This window comes from Protopterus annectens, chromosome 11.part0, assembly GCF_019279795.1.
Source record: "Protopterus annectens isolate FY-2018-M chromosome 11.part0, PAN1.0, whole genome shotgun sequence".
NCBI lineage: Eukaryota > Metazoa > Chordata > Ceratodontiformes > Protopteridae > Protopterus > Protopterus annectens.
Window position 1 is genome coordinate 85,252,180 of NC_056745.1, and position 24,751 is coordinate 85,276,930.

Below are 24,751 nucleotides of genomic sequence, written 5' to 3' on the forward strand. Positions count from 1 at the left end.
AGTCTGAGTAGGTGACAAACAAAGTTCAGTTAAGCGGCTAAGGAGATAAGCTCCAGTATCTAAAATACAAAGTTAAGTTAAGAAACATCATTAGACAAGTTAAAAAAATATCATTAGTCAGTAGTCATGATAACAAATTAGGTAATTTGCAAAAAGCAAGAAATCTGTTAATATAAAGTGTTAAAAGAGCAGGTTTGGAAGTTTAACAGGTAATTAAGTAGTTAAAGATAAGGAAAAGGCGAAAAATAAGGTAGACAGAAAGTGGGGATAGTATATTATTTGTTTGGTACAAGTATTATGGATTTAGTAAGGTTGGGAGTATCAAGTTGGAAAAGGAGAGGGGGGAAACAGGATAGTGATGAAATGCAAAGGTAGCAGGATTATAGGAGGTCAGCTAAAGGTAGCAAGAGACGGGAGAAAGATGGCTAGAAGGGGAGGCAAACAGAAATTTGAGAGAATAAAGAGTGAAGGTCCAGTAGAGGGGGCTGATGAAGTCAGTCTAAGTTAGAGTGGGAGTGGAAAGAAATACACAAGTAGCAGACTGGAGAGAGTAATAAAAAGTGCTGAGCTCAGTCAGGATTGGAGCAGGGACATAGCCAGTGAATTAGTAGGTGAGTTTTCATCTGTTTTTTGAAAAGGTGACATGAGCTTAGGGAGGTCAGTTCTGTGGGAAGTTTATTCCAGTAAGAACCGATAGTGTTTGCAAATAGGGAATCACCTGATTTGTTATGAGATTTCAAAGTAGTAACTAGTAGCTTGTTGGCTGATCTAAGTGTTGTGAGATTTTTATAAGGTGTGATGAGTTTATTTAGTATGGGTATATTGGAGGTAATGAAGAATTTTAAAAGTGATGATCAGTTGTTGTAGGAGTATTAGGTTTGGGAGTTCAAGCCAGTTTAGTTTCTTTAAGTTAAGACAGTGGTGAGTTTGGAATGGAGAGCCAGTGGCAAATCTGGCTATACTGTGGTAGGCAGTATTCAGTTTCTGAAGATTAGCTTTAGATAAGTTGATAAAGGAAGGAGAGGCGTACATTAATGTAGAAGTAAGGTGAGTTTGGGAGAGGCCAAAGTAGCAGTAAGATAGGGCTTGGCACCAATCTTTTTATTGACTGTCTTGATAGTTAAATCAATGTGATAGTCAAAATTTAGCTGGTTGTCAATGGTGACGCCTAGCAGTTTAGTGCAACCGTCAGGTTTGATGACAGTGATATGATGATGATTTATGATGAATTATATAATATTTCACAAATAATCAAAACTAGTAATGCAGTATTACCTTGGTCCCATAGTATAGAGGAATGGAGCCCTGACTGCAAACCAAATGACCTGTGTTAAATTGGTAGCATTGTCAATGGAGTGGATGGGCCTGTAAGGATGAGAATGAGTGGCTGTGGCCAGCTTGGCCATCCTGAGGGAAGATAGTCATGCTCTGGCTTTCAGCTTATGTGATACCAAGAGGGAGCACAAGGTGTTATACCCAGGAAGTTTCAGCCTGCCAAGCCTAGTGGCATATCTGGAAGCTGGGGAGTCATGCTTCTGCAGGTACTGCAGTACTTGTGGAGCTCAGAGATCTGTCATGGAGGTTAGGGCTGCAAGGAGGAAGAGCAAGTGGGCTGCTCCACTGGGCCTGAAGTTGTCATGCTCTATAGCACCTGTCACCTGAGAGGGAATGAGGAAAGCCGGAGGAGCATTCAAGCCAATCTAGTTACAGAAATGGCCTGGGGGGAGAGGTGAAAAGGATAAAGTAACACAGTATCCAGTATCATCACTATCCTTTTAAAGAAAATGTTATGAGATTCGTAAAAAAAGACACCAGCATGTATCCGTGCAGCCACAAACTGAAACCAAGAAATCAACAAGGCTTTGGTAGTGGTTACCTCCAAACAGTGGCAATAAAAAGTCGACCAAGCAATGTAAAAATGAAATAAGCTTTAATACTGTAACACAAAACAAACAGTCAATGTGATTTTGTCCCAATTATCATAGGACTTCTTCAGAACCGTTAAAACTCCCTCATTATGAGAGTCATCTGAAGAGATGTAGTGCACAAAACCAAACCTGAAAGAAAAAAACACAGATGCTAATAGAAATCATGCAGTAAATAATTACTATAATGCTAAGCACTCAGCTTTAGCACACTACACTGCTATTTTTAAAATCATCATATGAACTTCAAATATCTTTATGTGGATAACAACAGTCCCCCACCCCATGAGCTGTACTCAAGTTATAGGCTTTTCTACACCTTACAGATGAGTTCAACATTTTCTAACACACAAAGTCATCTGCCTTACATTCAATATACACTGTGTACTTTACATGTTGTCTAGCATTTTTCGCCCCACTGTAACAAAAAAGAGATATAGCATATGTAGGCAATGAATAATGAGGGTGTGTGCATGGTATAGACATTACTACATGCCCAGCAGCTTTATAAGGCATAAACCAAAAGATCAAATACCTTACAAACTGTAGACATCCAGTAATATCTGCACCAGGCACATCTCACATGCCTTGGACTTGCTTATAAAATGTCCATCATTCTTTTTATAAACATTACATTTGAAGTTAATACGTTTAGGTAACAAAACATTTTTATCTGAAATTGTGTTTTGATATAAAACAGTCCTTACATCAAAAGTTACACATGCTTTTGAGGTAGCAAAAGAACATTTATTCCAGAATTTTAAACAGGAAAGATGCAGTGTTTATGATATTATCTAAGGAATTATGCATTTTTTTTACATAATCCATCAGGAATACCAGAAAAGATACAGTTAAAAGCCATGCAATTAATGAAATTAAATCCATATTTGAAAGTTGGGCAGTTATTGTAGATCAAAGCATGTGTATGTACCTTTAAGAAGCATTTCCAGATGTAAGGACATGCATATAAATACAGAGCATGTGCAGGCAGCAGTGCCATTTTGAGAGAACTGCCAGAGTATTAACATGTATGAGTGTGGTAGTCAGTCTGTTTATGTTTAAGTTTAAGTTACAAAGCCTCACTTCTGATGTGTTTATGTGTAATAAATGTGCTTGAACAGAAACCACAAATGTTCATCTGTTTTATCCTGACCAGACGAGCAACAGTTATAAATATTTCTTCAAAAAACTTAACAAAGTCATTGTACAGAACCACCTGATAAACATGACATTTTTATTGCATTCCTTAACAAAGAATAATTCTGTAGCTGTGTGCGTGTTTCTCAGCTGGTGTGTAAAATTATCTTTTACAACAGAATGGTACAATGGCACTGCAATTTTTCATAATGTGCAGTCTCTGAGACGGCATATTAAAAATATATTCCCTAAACACTTAAAATGAGTAAATTCACAAAAAATATGCCAAACGTCTGTTAAGTCTGGAAATATAGTACATAAGGCTAAAGCTGTGAATTTATTTTATTTATTTTCTTAACATTTGTTTATTCCGCGGTGGTACGGTGCTAGCGTTGTTACCTCACAGCAAGAGGTTCTCCCGTTCGAGTCTCGGCTTGGCAGTGCCTTCTGTGTGGAGTCTGCATGCCCTCCCCACGGTTGGGTAGCTTTCGAAAGACGTGTGCATAAATGGGCATGTCTTCATTGAAGGTTGGGCGTCGAGCTGGCACCTTGGCGTTTCATAAAAATCTACTGCCAATCATTAGCGGACCGGAGTTCCGCTGTGGCGACCCCTTACCAGGAAAAAGCCGAAAGACAAACAACAACTTAACATTTGTTTACTGGGATGGTCCAACTGGGCAACAAAGAATCTTTTCAGCAGAGGCCCATGGAGAAAAGCTCCAAATACAAAAAGCAATGCAATGGTTACAAACAAACATTTTAGGAACATTACAATAAGAATGCCAACCCACTATACAAATGGATTTGTAAATTAATAATAGTAGCATAACACTTAAGTAAGTATAAAAACAGTGTTATAGTATTGTAAAGTCATGAAATCTAGAGACTTAAAATGAAGAAAAAAATAGAATGCAGTAGTATAAATTGCTAAGAAGCTTTATCTTACAGCTCTGGGTTTGATTCTATTATTCTCATAAGTTTGCAAATCGAACTACATTTAGACTTTGACACACTTTTGGATTGATTAATCCAAAATAAATTAAGAATTAATCCCAAATAGACTGCAATTATTTTTTTGCTACCCTACAAGGAGCATGCATCCTTAACCTTATGACATGAGAAGCAATACAGACTTGTTTATGTAAGTACCTTCATTTGCTTTTGCATTCTACTTTTTTTACATATTGAAAGTGCTAAAAGTGCTCCATCAACTAAAATTTGCATACATGATTTCCATAACTTCTACCCCTGAAATTAGGATATCCTTAACTAAGAATGTTAAATTACCTAAGCTGGAATATGCTCTCTCACTCATAACCCTATACTCGCTTCATAATATAGCTTTGCTTTAGGCTGCTGATAGAAAATATGCAAATTCATTTACCCAGCAGATGCCCAAACCCATCGCTGGTGCCTTTATAACAATGTTACGAAGTGGCCAGTCACAAACAGGTTACTTAGTTACTATCTCTACCTTCTTAAACAAAGTAGTCATACAACAAGCATGTCCTTCTCTTCTCTGGGGGTTTACAGTAAAACCTGCCTCATATAACTTAAGATCTAACAATGAAAACACACTAACACTGTAAAGACTCCCTCACATTTAGCTCTATTATGGGAGAAAAAACATTTTCTAAACTAGGCCAGCCTGCTTGCTATGGATATCAGCTGGGTTTAAAGACCCTGTGTTTCTGAAGTATAGCCAAACAATCCACTTATGCTGTGCTGATAAGGTCATAAGAAGGCCAAAACATGCATGTCCATAGCTAGTGGGTTTTGACTTTATTGGCCTGAATGCATCCACAAAGATTTAAAAAGAAAAAGTAAAACAAGTCATGGACATTCAGAAGCCATATAGCTAAAACAATTGATATCTTTAAGGGGTCATTTGCATATATCCCATGGTCCTCTATTACAGGAGGTTTACGGTGTCACACAGTGAAAACTCTAGCTTGGCTAGGTTTTTCTTGTAGTTTTACTATCTGGAATAAACTTCCTTTGGAGGTAAAACAGGAACAACTGAATAATTTCAAAATATACACAACAAGTATTGTTTTAATGAATGCAAATACAGGTGTTTTAGGCATTCAGGAATAGAATCTACAATGCATATCCTTATCCAGCTTATGGATTCACATTCTATTAATGGTCTATGATATATTGTAAAGCTTTGTTGAAATGTTACATTGGTCTCATATTTTTATCTATTTTGACTTTGTCCTTTGAAATGTAAATATTATGTTTTTATATTTCGTTAATCACCTCTACCTAGGTGTGTTGTAAAACTTCCTAATATCTACACCACTGTTGTAAAAATGTGTAAAACCTGGTCTAGTATGAGCTCTGATCATGAATGAAAACAACCCATGGACCTGTTTGCTTACCTGGTTAACACATGTATACATGCACACACAGACAGACAGGTAAATATACCATATGGCTTAAGCAAACTCACCTTGTAAGTTTATTGTTTGGAATAATGGTAAAATTAAATTTAGACTACTGAGTTAAGCAATCAATAGTAATTATGTACTAAACTTTCACAAAACTCAACTCATGGATGTAAAGATATTTCATCCAGAGGTAAAGACTGCTTTTAAGGCAGTAAAAATGGATCCCTATCAGATGATCGAGTTTTCAGAAACTCGAAATTCATATCGGTGGGACCATATGATCGAATTTCCAAAAACTCGAACATAAAAAATAATAAATAAATAAATAAATAACACAAAAATCCACCTTTTCTTACATTTATGTAGGGGGACAAGCCCCATTGCACCCCCCCCATATGGGGGGGTTGCGCCAGCCACACCCCCTGCAAATTATACGTACCAACTCTGAGATCGCACTACAGTAAGGAAAAGGGTAAATTTCTCAATCCTCACTGTACTACAATCTCCATTCAAAACCTTTGAGTTTTCAAAAGCTTGATCATATTGTCCCGATTATATGAATTTAGAGTTTCTGAAAACTCAATCATCTGATAGAGATCTGTAAAAACACAATGAAAACAATATCATCTTTAAAGTTACTTTCCATTTCAGTTAATTGTAAAACTGGTACTTCATGGAAGTAGTTCTAAACTTTAAATTTTCTGTTACCTTTTTAAGTGGCAGTAAACTTAATCTGTGACACTTACACAGGGTTAAAATATGTATAAAGTTATAAACATCTGAAATGTACTTCTCAACCGTCTTTGATTTTGTGTAGTGTTCCCAGTTGTTGCCTCATATATTTGCCTTGTCTCTTGTAAAATTTCTGATTTTCTTTTAAATCAGTGAAGATTACACCAGTCAATAATGCATGTCATTACTATTCAGAAAATGCATATTGATGCACTGTCCCTGATTTTTGGTCTTTCGTCTTCCATTATTTTTGAATTTGTCCAGAATTCTTCAGCAAAGAAATTGAGAGGTTTTATGTAGTTGAACAGTTTTTGGCCTGTCTGTCCCAGAGTGGCTGTGTTTTTTGCATATTTCCCTGCTTTTATTTCAAAGAATATATTTAATTTTTCTTTCTTTTCCATAGCACTGGTAACACAGAATGTTCTGGTGGCAGCAGTATTGCTTTTTCAAAATGATGTATACAGTGAGTAACAAAGGCGGAGACGCTTGAAACTCTGTCACATAACTGTCAAGGAAAACAAGGGTACAATGTCATTGCATGAAAGCATTTCCACTACCTTCACAGAAACAAATGTAATCAAAACTAAGAACAATGTTTAATTCCTTGCCTGTGTTGTATGTACAGTGAGAGTGCGCTAATCACATATATAGTATTTAATAATGTAATTTCAGTGATTTGATTTAGCGTTGATTTTAGTGTCAGCTCAAGTTTTCCATTCAGAGTAAAGCTGGAAACCATGTTTGTGATGGAACCTGTCTATTAATATAATGGTGAGGTACCAGTGTTTTGCAGGACTTATTTACCATGGGACTAGAAAAGATATAATGCACAGATAATAACAGTATGAATGTTGGATTTTCTGTGCCCATTCAATAAAACTTATTAAAAGTTAACTGAATGTGAATTTCCTAAATAAGCTCAGCTTGGTCACAATTTACTGTGTTGAGACTTTAGAATAAATGACATACTTATTTGCAACTGTCCAGATGTTAAGTCAAGTTGTGGACAGTGTTGTGCTAGTTACATAAAAGTAATAAGTTACTATTACTAGTTACTTTTAAGTGAAAGTAATATGTTACTATTACTTATTACTTTTCTAAAAAAGTAATATATTACTATTAATAATTACTAACTAAAGTAACTAGTTACTGTTGAGTTACTTTTACAGAAGTATAGTTTATCGATTCTCATGTTCAGATTTACTCACATAGTACTTGTGTGTGAGGAATACATGCTTACTGCACATGAATATGAGTGTATTAAAGTTGTATACACAGTGTTACAATAATGATGAGTAGTATTTTACAGTTTACAAAGTCCCACAGACTAGTCTTTATAGTCAGAGAGTCACAATGTAATACTTAAACCAAAGTACGCACAGCCAGCAACACAAGACCCATAACAAGTTAGGGTTGACACCTTTTCAAATGGTCAAAGTGGGACATTTTTGGTACAGACATCAGAATTTACAGGCCGACACATACCCATGGCCAGTACAAAGGACAGAACTTAACTTTTTTGCCTAAATGAAAGCTTATTCTTGTAGCATTTTAGTTGCTTATTCTGTTTCTTATAACATTTAGGTATTTCAGATACAGAATAACTGTTTTATGCAACTATTACATAAAATATAAGAAATCATTTTGTCCTAAAAATCTCAGGACATTTGCCATTTTTACAATTTTTTGTCAGGACGCAACTGCCCAAAGAGGGACTGTCCCTCGCAAAGTGGGACAGGTGGTAACCCTATAACAAGTTACAACCCATCAAATTTTAACAATGTACATTAGGCTAATCTGCTAGAACTAATGCTGAGGACACAAAATGCTTACAGAAAATGTCATATAGGTCAAACAAGACTGTTAACACAACATCAACCAAAATATCACTTTATATAACTATTCACAATGACTATACATTTCTGTTGGCTCGAAGGAGCAATTTTTCAAAGTGTTTGTAGGTGAGTCTATTTCTTCTTGCAGTCAGCACTTGTCCATCAAAAGTGAACAGGCATTCAACAGGTGCACTAGAAGGCAGAGCTGTATTAATGTTTATAAATATCTTCCTGACTATAGAGTAACTGTTGAGAGAAGATATTTGTCTGGAAGGGTCAGCCAGACACATGTCCATCTGAGAAGATATGCTGACATTGTGGTGTCAGCTCTTTGAAGTTGAAGAAGCTGTCTTCAGCTATTATTGCAAAACTTCAGATAACCCATGTGCAGGTTCATCCAGTTTCTGCATGGCATCAAGGAGCAGAGCTTTGCCTTTGAGTTTCTGCTCTTTACTGTCCATCCATCACAAATGGAACTGTGGATGCACTATGCTAGCCAGAATGAGCTCTTCATGCTCCAGAAGATGATTGAACTGATCCTCACTCCCTTTAAGAAGACCATCAACTAGCGGCACAACAAGCTACAAAGACTGCCTGACTTCAGACAACTTGTTTTTCAGGCACATAATGGTTGGGATCAGGATTCCCATGAAGCTTTTCAGCTCTGACTGCAGGATGTTCAGAGTCATTGCCAGGGGCTGCATTGCTTGCACAAACTCAGCAACAAAGGTAATTTTTGCAGGCCTGAAGATGGCAATTCCAATCTGTTCACATATCTCATTCAGCAAGCCTTCACCCTGAGTTGCAATAAGGTGAATTCTCTCCATGCTGTAGAAAGTGGGATTCCATCATGTTGCATTGGGAATAATCAATGCCAGATCACACTTATTTCAAGCCACCTCAGCAGCCTGGGTGCTGTGACCAGCCTTGTTCCAAGCAGCATAGCATTTGGCCATGGTGCTTCGCATGATATTTTTATACTGTACATTATTGCAAGCAGATTCAGTATCTCGCACGGCAACTAGATTCAATGTGTGCTGCACATCTCAGATGGGGAGCCAATGAATAGGTGTTCTCGCTTTGCCCTGACTGACTCAGTACGGCTGTCACGCTGTTGTAAATCACTTTACCATCATCATTCTCATCTTGGGACAGAATGCTTGTAGTCTCAGATCTCTCACATTCCGAGAAGACAGTGAAAGCCTTTACAAAATTGCTGCCATTGTCAGTAATTGTTGCACACACCTTTTGATCTATCTTGTACTTGATGGGAATGCTCTCAAGAGTTGATGCTATGAGATCATATGTATGTCTCCCCTGTAATCTGCAGCATGACAAAGCAGCTGACTTTCTTTGAAGTGTGTCACAGTCGATCCAGTGGGCGGTGACACCAAAGAAACTATGATTCTGATGGTTCCAAATGTCAGCCGTAGTGTGCTGCATACTATCAACATTTATGCTGGAAGAAGCTACAAGCGTGTTCTTATCATTTGCAAGCATATTCGTATACTTTTCTATAAGATCATACATCTGCCAAATCTCTATGGTTTTGCTTAAAGTTAAATCACTGTCTCAAAGCAAAATTTTTCTCACTGCATCATTATTAACACCACACACAAGCTTGCCTTTTATCAACTCATCTCTCAGATCACCAAATCATGTTTTTGACTTGTTTCTCAAGTCAGTTATATACGCTGCAAAAGTTTCACCAGGCTTTTGATTTCTTGTGTAAAAGAGTGCCTTTCCACTACAATATTCATTTGAGGGTTGCACATTTCTCTAAATTTACGTTTTAAGCACTCAGAGTCTTCACGCATTTCAACCTGTTCCACAATATGGCAGTCTTTCCTCTTCCCTGCATAAATAGCAATTGCATACACAAATGAATGTTCTCTCTCAATGGCTTCTGAACTAGCTAAATTGAGCAGAATAAATGCTTTTGTATGTGTGTCTTTATCAGAAAAAGCAGCTTGTATGAAAATATCACTTTCTTGCTCAAACACTCTTCAGTTTTCAGCAATATTATTATCAAACACAAGCGGATCAGGTCTGCGAAATCCCTCTGCCATGAAAAATAAGTGTCAAACACACACCAGGTACTTGTAATTATATTCAGCTGTACAACAGATTATGAAATAACTGTACTCTTTGAAAAGACTGCACTGTAATACTGCACACACTGCCAACACTTTGCATACTTTAGATACTTTGAATAGCTTTAGTTAATGTGAAAAAGTGGTAAATTGCAAAAAAAATACAGTTGTTTTCTCTTTTTTGAACATTTTATACAATTCTGATATTGTTCCAAATGTTTCTGTAATTATCTCAAATACTTTTTTCAATACTTTGCAATTTTGAACATTTTGTTTATTCAGTAATTGGTTTGGAATGCTTTGCTTTATATTCATTGAGGGAAAAATCATTTAAATGATTTTAAGAACCTGGAAATATTTTCTGACTTGTTTGCGAGTTGTTTGAGTCACTCTTGTATATTCCTCCATTTCTGACTGTGTGCCTCATGGTTTTAGGAAGTTTTGACTTTGGATCCCATTCTGAGAACATGTCATTCGTGTTGTGTATTCAAATAAGATGACGAGGCTTGGGTATTCATTTAAGATATTTATTACACACAAACGTATCAGGATGGATGACTGGAACATAAAACGTAAGCGAGCTAGCTAACTGACTGACTGCTATACACATACATGCTTTCACTCCAACTGCTTACACAAAATGGCGCTCCGCTTGCACGTGCTCAGTACTTTCTGTGCATGTGCCCATGAACTACAGTGGCTTTAAGACTACAACACACACTATGATCTGCACTCCCTGTGTTCGAGTGGGTTTCCTCAGGGTGTTCTTGTTTCCTCCCACATTCCCAAGACATGCTGCAGGTGGATTAGACATTATAAATTGGCTTTAGGGGTGTGTGTGTGCATGCGTGTGCCTTCTGAAGAAAGTTGAACGCTGGGCTAGCAACTCAACAATGTAAAACTCCACTGCCACTTGTTCTGCAGACTGATGATCCACCGTGGTGATCCCTAATGGGCACAGATGAAAGGAGAAGAAGAAGAATCTTTATAGCTAGAGAGTCACAGACAATAATTAAACCAAACCAGCCAGCAGCACAAGACCTATAAAAACCTGTCACAGTTCGTCTATTTTCAGCAACTAAAAATTGAAACCCAAAAAGAATTTTAAATAGAACATAAAATATTGTCAAGACAAAAGTTGGTTGATCATAGATCCACTTGACGAGTCCTGCTTGGTGCAGTGGGTTGGGGTTTCGGGTGATCAACTGATAAGTGATGAGTTTGATTCCGACTGATGGTGGTATGATGAACCAGTGCCATTTATTATACTGCAAGGTAAGGATATGATCTCTAGCAGGCTAGAATTGTCCCAGTGTTAGGGGATGTTTTAGTGGGTGAGAGTCCCACAGTACTAGAGCAGGGCTGGAGTCTGGTCATAATTAGCTTTCACCTCCTTTCAGTGCTAAACAAAAAGAAGTAAATGTTGCTCCAGACTAATTCTAATGATCTATTATGAATGCTACATGCTATGAGTTGTGCCAACATTACGTTGTAATTTTTTAGCCAAATTGCCACTTCAAAGTGTGTATTACCTCCTAACATCTGATTACTATCCATACTATATAGGGACCCCAGAAGCTTTACATCGCTCTTTAGGAGTCTATATCACCCACTTTGAGAACTACTGGTTTAAGCAAAAGTAACTCAAAAGTAACTCACATTTAAGTTACTAGTTACTAAAAAAAATAATATATTACTATTACTAGTTACTATTTTGAAAACGTAACTGGTTATATTACTAGTTACTAGAAATTGTAATATATTACAGTAATATATCGCTTATTGTACTATATTACTCCCATCACTGGTTGGGGAGTATCTAGTTATAATGTTGGTGGGTCATATTTATTTTTATGTTTGTACAAATCAGTTAACATGTCTCAGTAATGAATGCACAGAAGATGATTTTCCAGCGATGCACAGATTGATGTCATGGTATAACAAAAATCTTCAGATGAGCTTTGCATTATCAAACCACATTTTTTAAAAGTTAACTGACAACATAAAATGTACCTGCACAACATGTGTCTGTGACTAAAATGCTGTATATAGTTAAAATATCTCTATAAACTGATGTAAAATGCAACTACAGTGGGAAGAATTTTCTAAATTTCCCATCAAATTTAGTCAATGCAACCAGGCAGTAAGTTCAGCAAAATGTTCACACAACTGATGACATTTTAAAACTATATAAAGTTGTGCTGCAATTTCAGTCATCTGTTATTGTAGGAAAGCAGTGACTTCCTAGAGACCACCCTTGTCATTTGGTTAAATCAGCTTGGTGGAATAGGAGGGCATTGGGATAAGCCAGGCTTGTCAAGGACAGCAGCAGCTAAATAATCGGTAGCACTGAGGTGGGTGATGTGGACATTACACGAGTACCATCGTTATTCTGTCCTGTACTAACTGAAGATTGACTTGGAATGGGCACATTATGACTCATCACTGTGTATATATATATATATATATATATATATATATATATATATATATATATATATATATATATATATATATATATATACACACACACACACACACACACACATAACATATCACAAACCAGGAAAACTTGAGATCTATTAGCACACAAATCTGATAGCTCTGCCTATCAGTTTGATCTCCATCTCCTCCAAGACTACAACCAATAAGACATAAGCAGTTAGCATTCTGGGTAAAGGGGAGATGCTAAGGTGGTCTGGGAAAGTTTTAATTGACAGGCTAATGCTCTGGCTCCAGGATCACTGCCTCGGTAGAACGCAAAACAAAAACAGTCCTCATACTAACTTTAAACCCCCTACCAAAATGATTGCAACTGTCAAACCGGAAGCAGGGGAAAGGAAGGTGGTGAGGGAGATGAAGCTGCCAGTGCAGAGCTATTGTTACAGCAGGTATTTAACTTTTGCATCTAATGTTGGGAGAGTCATCTTAAGGACAGAGTCTGAAACTTACACCTTGGATGCTTTCTGATGTAGGAACGTTCTGAATAATGGGAAGCTGAAGGATGACCTAGTCTCAAAGATCACATCCAGCTAATAGTGTCTTGCAAAAAAGTATTTTTAGATGATCACACTGCAGCCGCACAAATGTCAGCCATGAATCTTTTTTTCAATTTCTTCAGTTGTTTACAATTTCTAATATCATGACAAGAAAGGAACCCATTCCTGATTTGAAGGGCTATTAAGATTCATAAAATTAGTATTACTTGTCTTTGATGTATGACGAGACTGGGTTTCTCAGCACCCACAAGCTACAAAGAATTGCCTCCTTATGTGGTTCATATAGAGTTACCTGTATTTATAGCATATTTAGGTGTTCTTGAAAATTGTTTTTTTTATTAGCTCTGTTGCTCTTTCTACAATTGGAACTATGTGGCTGTCTTTATTCCATATTGGTCTAGTTTCTGCTTGCACATCCTGGTACTTGTAACTATGTCTCTCAATACGCTGGATGTAGCTATTTCAATTATTAATGCTACTTTCATCCTTTTTTTCTCTGATCGCACTATCTAGTTTTCTTATGTCTACTTTTTTCACTGCTGGTATTGGATGATCACCTTTGATCAGTACTTTTTCATGGTTTATTTTAACTTGTCTTAAGTATAGCTGCACAATACAGCAGGTATTCCCCACAATTATTTTAATTAGGGGAAAAATGGAAAATCAGTTGACTGAGCTTCGATGGGCACTTTCGGTATAAAGGAAAGGTTCATTCTCACTGATGCTCTGTCTCTGTGGAACATAAGATATGGGAAGTGTTAAGCACATACATTTTGAAGTTTAGAAAGTATTCTAGCCAAAGTAATAGAAAGAAATAAAAAAGATGGTATTCTATGTAAGATAATTCAACTGCTCAAAAGAAGCAAGTGTGATGTCTCTCCTCTGGGCCAGTAATCAACAAGCCTCAGTCCTCATCACTGACACCAGTGAGGGACGTTCACTTGAAAGAAAAATAGATACACACAGTATTTCCAGATGTAGCTCTGCACCAAGCACAATTTCTCTTAAGAGCACACAGGGAACACACTCCTGTCCTGGGGCTGGGTTTCTCTCTCACCTGGCCCCAAATAAGACCCCACACTGACACAACTATAGAGTTGAGTCCTCAGCCAAGTGTTCCAAGCCAAGTCCTCCACCATCCTCTCTGTGAAACCAGTATTCTGTCTCCCTGCTCCAAGTAGCTGACACACACACTCTGAGAATTGATGTTCACACACACACACACACACACACACACACACACACACACACACACACACACACACACACACACACACACACACACACACACACACCTGGAAAAGGCTAGTACAGATTTACTAGCTATGCCCCCTCTGCCTAGACTACAAGGTAGGTACTGCCACCAGAACACTCCAAAGCTAGGTACTGTAAGCATCTTATAAGGGTACCCAATTATACAGAGTAAAATTAATACTAATATAAATGGTAGTGTTTGACCAATGCAGCAAGGCTTTTAGGAGTGGTCACAGTGTCAGCAAACAAATACAAGTACTCTCAAAGGTTAAAATATTCTCTAAAAAAAAACAGCCACAATGAAAAGTTTAAATATATGTAATAATAAATAAAAATAAAAGAACATGAAAATACGAAATATCTATTTACAATAAACACCCAAGTTTCAATCACAGGAAATATTAAAAATAACACAGATGGAAAGGTTCACACAGATACAGAAAAACAGTACTTAACCAATCTCACTATATTTTCTTGACTGATCTAAATAATTACTATTCCCTGGTTACTTACTAAAGCAAGGTAAGATGAAGTGGGTGAATGATCCTTCTTTGTCAGGTTTCAAAAACAGACTGCCTTGAGACTTCTGTCTCATCTAGTATTAAAACATTATTTCAGTACTGGATTACAGAATGACATCACATACATCTGGTCATCTGACTCCTGATTCCTACACTACCCCCTTTACTAGAAACTGAACCAGAATCTAGCACATATGTGTCATAATACACACAGAGCTTTGCTAAGATGTGTTATAGCATCTGGAAGCTATAAAACCATTTCAAAAACTTCTACCCTTCCAGGATAGGTTCATAGGGTTATACTAGGCTATCTGCCCTAAGGCATTTATAAGCCTAGCCCAGAGTTTTTGTGGCTTACGCCACCCCTTATGTTAAAAAATACTGTGCCCATTAGTTTGTTGTGCCTCTGTCCAGCAGTGACACAGAGATGATTCCCGGGGTAAACCTACGATCTCCCATCCACCGGTCAAGATTTCTCTTGAACAGAGCCAGCAAGGTGCTCTGCCTCACATGGACCGGGATTTTATTCCACAACATAAGGAGTCTCTGGGTGACAAATCTATCCCTCCAGCATGTCCTATTTATATCCGTGCTAAGGTTTAAGTCGCTTGCTCTAGTGGATCTGGTAGATTTGGATTTTTTGAGGTGGAGCATGCCCATTAATTCCGGGTTGGACATGGCCTTGTATGTCAGGCACAGGTCACCTCTGAGCAGATGGTATGCAACTGAATAGAGCTGGAGTTTCTTCAGTCTGGCAGCATATGACAGATTTTGGAGTCCCTTTATCCTTTTGGTGAGGAACTTTTGGGGTCTCTCCAATTGCTGCAGGTGTCGGGTGAGATACATCCTGAATGGGGCATTGTACTTGATCATTGGTCTGATAAGTGAAGAGTACAGGGGAACAATAACCTCACTTGATCTGGATGTGAATCCCTTTATGATCAGGTGGGCAATGTAGAATGTTTTTCTAACCACTTTAGCAATGTGAGTGTCAAAAGAAAGGCCACTGTCAACCTGGGTCCCCAGGTCCCTGATAACCTCTTCTGTGCTTAGTGGATTGCCACCTATATGGTAGCTTGGGGTTACCTTGTTTTTCCCGAAGGGTATGACTATACATTTTTTGGCATTTAACTTCAGGCCATGGCTCTGGCACCAGCTATCAGTTTCCGTGAGACCCCTCTGAAGGATATCTGTGTCCGATGTACTTTCCACTATGGCTCAGAGTTTGCAGTCATCTGCAAACTTTGTCAGCCATAGTCCTCCTATGTTAGCCTGTACTTCTGAGAAGTAGATGCCGAACAACAGGGGGCCAAGGACTGAGCCCTGTGGGACACCACTTGTGACCGGCTTGGAGTCTAACATGGCGCCAGCTACTCTAACCCTGTGGGTTCTGTCCTTTAGCCAGTTTGCAACCCATCTTGTGACATATGGGTTTACATTTAAGCTGATAAGTTTCTCTATAATACCCGAGTGGGGTATTGTGTCGAAAGCTTTTGCAAGGTCAAGGTAGGCTGTATGGACTGCCTTTCCCTCATCAATGGCCTTGGTGACTGTTTCGAAGAAGTCGACCAAGTTCAAAAGGCATGAACTGCCCTTGACAAAGCCAAACTGGGTCGGGTCCAATGTCTGCAAGTCCCCTATGTCTTTGTTTATGAGTTCCATTATGATCCTCTCCATAGCTTTGCAGACCAGGCTTGTTAAGCTTATGGGGCGGTAATTACCAGGGTCCGTAGAGGCACCGCCTTTGTGGAGTGGGACCACAGTTGCTGTACGCCACTCCTTGGGCATGTAGCCTGTGGTAAGGCTAAGATTAAACAGCTGCCTTATGTGCGGGTTTAGTTCCTCATTGAGTTCGTGTAGCACACAGCCGGGGACACCATCTGGTCCTATTGATTCTGTGTTTTTAGCTTTAGAGAGAGCAGCTTTCACCTGCGCATTGAAGATGTCTGGGAGGCTGCACTCCGCTGGGATAGTTATCTCTCCTTTTGGGGGGGAGAGGTGAAGTTTGCACTGAACCTGTCTGCCAGTATGTTGGCAATGTCTGTGGGTTCAGTGATTTTTGTATCATTTTGGACTAATTCTGAGCATATCTGGGAGTTTCCACCCAGGTTTCTAACATAGCTGAAGAAGGCCTTATGATTGTCTTTTGAATCTATGGCAATTTTTCTCTCAAAGTTGGCCTTGGATGATTTTATGAGTGCTTGTATTTTTTTACTAATAATGATCAAAGGTGTCTTCTCTTTTATGGATTTTGCTCTATCATGTAACAGCTTTCTCCTCTTATTGTAAAGTTTGTTTATGGCTGGGGTCCACCAGACTGGACGTTTGCCCTTGGTGGAAAGAGTCTTGGTTTTATTAGGGATTGCCTGATCCATGCAGTCCTGGAGGTGTTTGTAGAAGGCATTTGTAAGGGCTTCCGCAGCTTGGGTTGTGGTTTCCACTGGCTTAGGGACCTTGAAGGATACCACACCAGTTTTGAGTAGTGTGAAGTTTGCTTTAGAGAAGTTCTTCACTGTGGTCTTTTTTGTTTGGGGTGGGGGCGGGATGTGGATATCTAGTGAGATTAGTTTATGATCTGATCTCACCAATGAGGGATATACTTCCGGTGTGGAGCATTTTGTCCCCATGTTTGTGATGATGAGATCTAGTATATTTTCTCCTCTTGTGGGAACGGTGACTAGTTGTTCCATGGCATTTGAATTTATGAACTCCAGGAACCTTTGGGCTAGAAAGTTTGGGCTTGAGTAATATTCCCAGTCTATATTCAGGTAGTTGAAGTCACCCAATATAATGGTGTTTGGAGATACATTTATACCCTCCAGTGTCTTCAGGAAGGCTGTGTGGGGTTCCTGAGTTTGAGAGGGTGGCCTGTAGCATGCTACAAATTGTAGAGCAGTTTTGCCTATGGTTAATTGCACCTGGATGGTTTCCGATGCTTCGTGCGTTGCCACTAACCTGGAGGTGTGGGTATCCTTGATGAATATGGATACACCCCCTCCTTTTGTGGTGTGGTCCGGGTTTTGGGGCTGGAACGCATGATATGAGGTAAAACCTGATAGTGCCGGGTGCTCTCAGGAGCCTTGAACCAGGTTTCAGTCACAGCACAGACATCGATGTTCTCCATACTGAGAAGGGCCTCGAGTGCGTGCATTTTGAGATTTAGACTTCTGGCATTGAGCAGCATTACCCTTAGTTTCTTCCCATTTTTGTTTTCTAGGGTGGTAGGTTTAGAATTTGAGCCTTGCCTAAAAAGGCACTATGGGGGTGGCAAGAGCCTTAGCCAATATCCGGAATCCCAGGGTGACAGGTGCAAGCCGTCCCTTGTAAGCAGCGTGGCTTGTCAAGCATGTCATCCCAGGCAGACAGACACTGGATCCCCTTTGAATGACACCAGAAATTAAGCCAATTGTTAAAGCTGATCATCTTGTCTCTATGTTGTGGCATCATTCTTGGTGAAGGAAGGATGCTGCTCAGGGTCAGGGTCATACCTGCCTGGGCTACATAATCAGAGAGCTCCTCTATGTCTCTTTTCATGTAGTCCAGGGAGGTACGTCTCAGGTCGTTCACACCAGCATGGACAATGACTGTGTCATATTTGTACTTGCTGTGGAGTGACCCGAGTGCTTGTGTTATGTGGCAGATTCTAGCACCCGATAGGCAGCTTACTGTGACCCTCTCCTTGTTCAGCCTGGTGAGTGGGACGTCAGTGTGTCTGACTATGGAGTCACCTATGACAAGTATGTTTGGTGTTGTATTTGGCCTTAAGGGCTGTGACTGCTTTGCACACTGATTTTGCGTTTTATGTGTTACCTGTGGTGTGTCATGAGGTGGCGGTTGCAATCAGTCCACCCCTAAGGACAATACAGTAGGATTCCTAGTCCTGGCTAGATAGCTCAGACTTGTTCTTAAATGCTTAAAAATACAACTGATGCTTTTATCCCTAAAAACTACTCAAAATCATTTCATATCCTATCAGCTAACAATATATGTTAAACAGGCAAATCTCCTTAGAGTACTACTTGATGATAATCTCAGATACGACCAGCACCTACTCCTAGGCATCAAGAAAACAAACTGGAAACTAGCTTCCCTTTAAAAGGCTAGGAAATTCCTCACTAATAACTCAAGAAGAACCACAGCACAAACATACATCCATCCCTACTCTATGCCTCACTCTCCTTTACAAATCTTAACTTAACCATCAAAAATAAATTTGAGACAGTCTATAACAAAACTGCAAAATGTGCAACAAATGTGTCTTTCGGCTTTTCCTGGTTAGGGGTCGCCACAGTGGAACTCTGGTCCGCTAATGATTGGCAGTAGATTTTTACGTGCCGAGCTGCCTGCCCTGATGCGCAACCTTCAATGAAGGTACGCCCATTCACGCATGTCACCACACAGAAGATGCTCTAGCTGAGAATCAAACAGGACAATGTCTTACTGTGAGGCGACAATGCTACCGCAGCACCACCACCGCAGTTCAAAATCGCACAACCTTCAACGAAGGTATGCCCATTCATGAATATCACCACAAAGAAGACGCTCTAGCTGAGAATCGAACAGGACAACGTCTTACTGTGAGGCGACAACGCTACCGCAGCACCACCACTGCAGTTCAAAGTGTGCAACAAATAATCTTCAAAAAAAAAAAAACCACCACTGCACAGCACTAAAAAGCCTTAACTGGTTAGGACTCAAAAACCACCTCAACTATCATCAACTTATTAAGGCTCATAAATTAATAAACTCCCCAGAAAAATGCCCAGCTCTAAAAGGAATACTATAATCTCATACCACTAATCGAGCCCTATGATCCAACAAAAAAAACTTTTCTATCCATCAGAAAATCAAATAACAGCAAAGGAGAGTCACTATACTCTAACCAGGAAGCAACTATCTAAAACTGTATCCCCCCTGAAATAAGGCAAGCAGACATGCATGGCTTCAAAACACCACTAAAGAAACACCTGCTAAATAACTGGTTGTGCTCCTGCACTACACCAGGCTAACCCCCATAACCACCTGTACTCATCCTAAACTCCACCATCAAAGTTACCCTCCCTTCACTTAACCTTTCTGTACCCTAATCTTATGCATGTAACTTTATATCTCTGTCACTAAGAAATTTCAATGTATATTATCTGACAACTGTCATTTACACTATTCTGTGCAATCTCAGAGTTAGAATATATAATTAGTAGAGGGTGGGGTAAAAAAATTATGCTTTCTTTGTGTGTTTTTTTTAAGTTTTGCATGCACCAGGATTAGCTCTCAGCACATGCATGCATTATGTCGATCAATTTGTTTCTAAATTATGCACATCAACATACATGATATTCAGTAAAAAAAAAAAAAATATATATATATATATATATATATATATATATATGTGTGTGTGTGTGTGTGTATGTATATACATGTTTATGTATGTGTAAGTGTATATATATATATATATATATATATATATATATATATATATATATATATACACACACACACGCTAACCTGGAAGGGTAAAGAGCCTGAACTAAACCCTAGGAGAAGCCTAATAAATCACTCCAATCCAAGAGGAGAAGAAATATGTCTATTTTTTTTACAGGAATTTTTACAGAAGCAGACACACTTTTGCCAAGGAAATCCTCCTTCCCTTTTCTAAAGATCTCAATTCCAGCTGTTTTATCTCTGTTACTATATTCACTACTTCTAGTATAGTTGGTTTAGACTTTGATTTCTATTTTCTAGTAACTTCTTTTTTTGACAGCCACCATAATTAGACTCAGCAATTAATGTTTGTGCTGTGGTTCTTCTTGAGTTATTAGTGAGGAATTTCCTAGCCTTTTAAAGGGAAGCTAGTTTCCAGTTTGTTTTCTTGATGCCTTGGAGTCTAGGCAATTTCAATTCTATATCATAGCTCAAAAACGGGCGGCCACAGTGGTGCAGCAGTTAGCGTTGCCACCTCACAGCAAGAGGTTCTCTGGTTCGATCCTCAGCTGGGGTTTCTTCTGTGCGGAGTCTGCATGTCCTACCTGTGGTCACGTGGGTTTCCTCTGGGTGCTCCGGTTTCCTCTCCACATCCCAAAGACATGGTGTAGGTGGATTGGACACTCTAAATTGGCCACAGGCGTGAGTGCGTGCACGTGTGCCTTCTGTGGAAGGTTGGGCACTGGGCTGGCAACTCGACAGCATAAAACCCCACTGCCAATCATGAGCGGACAGGTGATCTTCTGTGGTGACCCCTAACCAGGAAAAGCCAAAAGAAGAAGAAAATCATAGCTCATAAACACTTCCTTAATTACACCAATTTCCTCACCCAGTATCGCTGAGTAGTCTGAACAGAATCTTTCAAGTCTTCCAACTCATTACACTCCCAGAAAATATGTTCCCAATCACATTTTTCTTACCCATCACACCTCCAACATTTGCTGTCTACCTGAAAAAAAAAATTCTTTGGAGTCTACATGGGGTATAAAAATACTTATGTAAACACTTTCAAGCAAAGATCCTAAATCTTCTAGACTTTGTTGCATATTTGGGAGTGGTTAGAAATGATTAGGAAGAGAGATTGGATAAGCAACTCACAATGAAGCAATGGGGAATATGTGCATGCCTCCCAAATATGCAACAAAGTCTAGAAGATTTAGGATCATGTCTGGGTACATAATTTACAGCTATTGTCTTTGTTTTAACTTAATTAATTTTGTATCCCAAAAAAGATTTGAAACTGCCTCAAAATGTCCCACAGCACTGAAATGTCCTTTTCTGGTTTTATCAAGTGTAAAACAATATCATCTGCAAATAGACACAGCTCTTCTTGACAACCATACCAATTATATCCTTGAATTTCTGAGTCCCATATTTTCTTTGCTAATGGTTCTAAATATAATGCACATAAGAAATGTAAAGAGGACACACCTGCTTTGTTCCTCTGCTCAAACAGAAATTATCAGAGAATACCCACCCACTTTAATTTTCACCTCCAATTCTTCATATATCCTCCTAATCAACCTTATAATTTTATCAGGTAATATAAATGCTTCCATTGCCCTGCTCATACACTCCTGGCTTACTGTGTCAAATGCTTTCTCTGCATCAAGACCCACCAACAACAGCGGAATTTGCTTGCATTCTGTTTCCCTCTGGATCATTAATGTTCAGTTAATGTTGTCAAATGTTTGCCTCTCATCCACAAAACCACACAGATCAATACCTATCAATTTTGGCATCACCTTTGCCATTCTTATAGACATAAACATCTTATAATAATAGTTTAGGATTGAAATCAGCCTGTATTAAGCTGGATCTCATTGGTCTTTAGCCTCCTTCAGGTATTACAGGCATCACTACTTTCTACCAGGATGATGGTGCTTCTCCTCTCTTAAAATGCTGTTAAACAAAACCTTCCAGATCTTTTATCAGTTTTTCCCTCCTAATTTCCAAATATCCACAGGAATACCATCTATTCCTGTGGACATTCCAGTGGATTGGTTATATATCACCATTTTTATCTCCTGTTAGTAATTGAGCTTCATCTACCTCTAATCTTGGCATATTTAATTCACACATTAACATTTCCATTTGTACCTTTTCTTGATTTCCATATTTCTCTGATTTATACAGACTTTCATAAATTTTCCAAAGTATTTCTAGTACCTCTACATGATCTCTTGTTATTTTCCTAGCTATAGGCACCCAAAGCTTGGAAACAAACCTTTCTACTTTCTGTTGCCAGAGTTGTTATGCTAAAAGTTTTTGTGCTCGGGAATTATTATAAAAATAAAAAACAGTTGCTTAACAGCAATCTTTCTTAACACATTATCAAGGTAATCCCTTATTTTCTGTTAATTGTTCTGCAATTGCTCTTCTTCTTGTTCAGTGAGATTCTCCGTATTCTGCAATACTTTAAATTTGACAGTCCCTCTAAATAATTCTTGTTACTTCTTAACCATATTTGCCTTTTTTTATTTCCACCCTATCTTAATTTTATCCCACTCCCTAGCTATATTTTCAGAAAAAATTTCTATCTTTTCTAATAACTTCTGAATAATTTCCACTACCCATTCCTTAAATTCTTTTTTTCAACAGATACGTGGGAAAGTGTCAATGTCTCATTTTGATTTCACTAACCTGCATTTTTATTTTAGTTATTGCTGTGTGATCTAAATAGTTATTGGATGCATATCAAAACTTTCAATTAAATGCACATTCCTGTAAAATGTAAATTCTGTCTAGCCTAGCTCAGTTTTTGTACCTTAGGGGAATAATATGCAAATTCACTCCAGACTCCTACTACTGAATTCAAGTCTTCCATGCCAAATATTTTCTTACATTTCTTCACAAATCTACCCTCCTTTGTTATATTTTCCCTTCTGCCCCCAATACATCTTCATTGCTGCAGATCAAATTCCAGTCCCCACCTATAAGTAATATTCCCTACTGAAAGCTGATTATTTCTCCCAGAAGTTTCATAAGCTCAGTTATAGCAGTTTTAGGTGGAATATAAATACATGCCAGTGTGATCCTCTTCCCTTGCCAGTCATCCCTTAGTACTTCAAATCTCCCATTTTTTATCCTCTTCTATCACTATTGAAGCTCATCCTGTAATTAAAATAAGTACTCATTTTTTCCTTTCTCCCAGGTATTCTGCTGAATAAACATCCCGAAAACCTTTTTTTATCAAAAACACATTGTTCTTTCCAAATGCGTCTCCTGTAGCATAGCTATTTGCACACTACATTTTTTAATATAGCTCGCTACTCTGTTTTGGATGTGTTGAGTGTGTGTGTGTATGTGTGTATATATATATATATATATATATATATAAAGCATCATGATGTTAAAACATTACTATTCCCACCTTTTATGTGTAACAGCTTTTTCTTAAGTATCTAGTTCCAGATTTTGTGTTACATGCATACACTAATGTTTGGCAGGTTAATCTTTTACACAGTTGTTTCTTGGCATATCCATTTGAGCCTTTATCACATCTTACAAAACTTTTTGTTTTATTGAAAGCCCTCAAACAGAAAAAAAAACAAATACACCCCAATACACTCCTAAAACATATTAACTTAATACTAACAAAAAAAATGTATATCTTCAAATACTGAAGTTTTACCCTCCTAATAGAACAATTGTCCCATACTGACATCCTTGGGTTAATCTAAAAGAAAGGTTATTCATGCTAAGACACATGGTACAGTTTGTGCGTCTACTGAGTGTTGTCTGTTTTTGTCTTATCTTTACTGCTCTCCCAGACTGGGAAACACTTGAATGCTTTCAGAAAAAGTTATCTCCTAGCCATTGAAAGAAAGACATATTCTGTTTTTATTGCTCATTATCATACTGTTTCCATGGAGACATGGGAACCAGACACAGAGTTGCTTCTACAAACATCTATTTATTTGTTAGAGGAAAACTTTATTATATTCAATGTTTTTCTTTATTTATTTGCTGTTAAAACTTACTAGATCAAGCTAAGGGCCTTAATCCAGTCATTCCCTATACAAAAATGAGAAAAAAAAACTATCATTTATTCTTGTATCAAGCTCTTTTGATCAGACATTTGTTCTTCTTTTTTATGTTGCAGGGTGTGTAGTGCTTACATTTCTTAAAGTTGAACAAGGAGCAAGAGAAAAAAGAGGGGCACTTGTTTACTTTAGTATCCCCATTACACTTGAAAAACTGAGAAAAATGTACTTTATAGCATGTCGGTTATATCATGCATTATAAAAACACTACTGCTAAGAACAAATTTTTGATTTACTTACAGTTAACTCTCTCCCTCTTCTCCTAAGTGTTCTTCCAAACATTAATGACATGAAGTAGGGCATATGCTTTAGAGTCCTCTACAAGTTTAACAAAG

General features: G+C 38.3%; 1 protein-coding gene across 1 annotated transcript in view; it reads right to left on the bottom strand.

The window, feature by feature from the left end:
- Positions 1–1,930: 1,930 nt before the first annotated feature.
- Positions 1,931–24,751, bottom strand: part of NUP205 (nucleoporin 205) — a 1,199,422-nt gene continuing 1,176,601 nt past the window's right edge. The window contains 3 exon segments of the mRNA XM_044087173.1: positions 1,931–2,057; positions 5,972–6,053; positions 6,992–6,998. Of these exon segments, the coding sequence (XP_043943108.1) occupies positions 1,931–2,057; positions 5,972–6,053; positions 6,992–6,998 (216 nt within the window).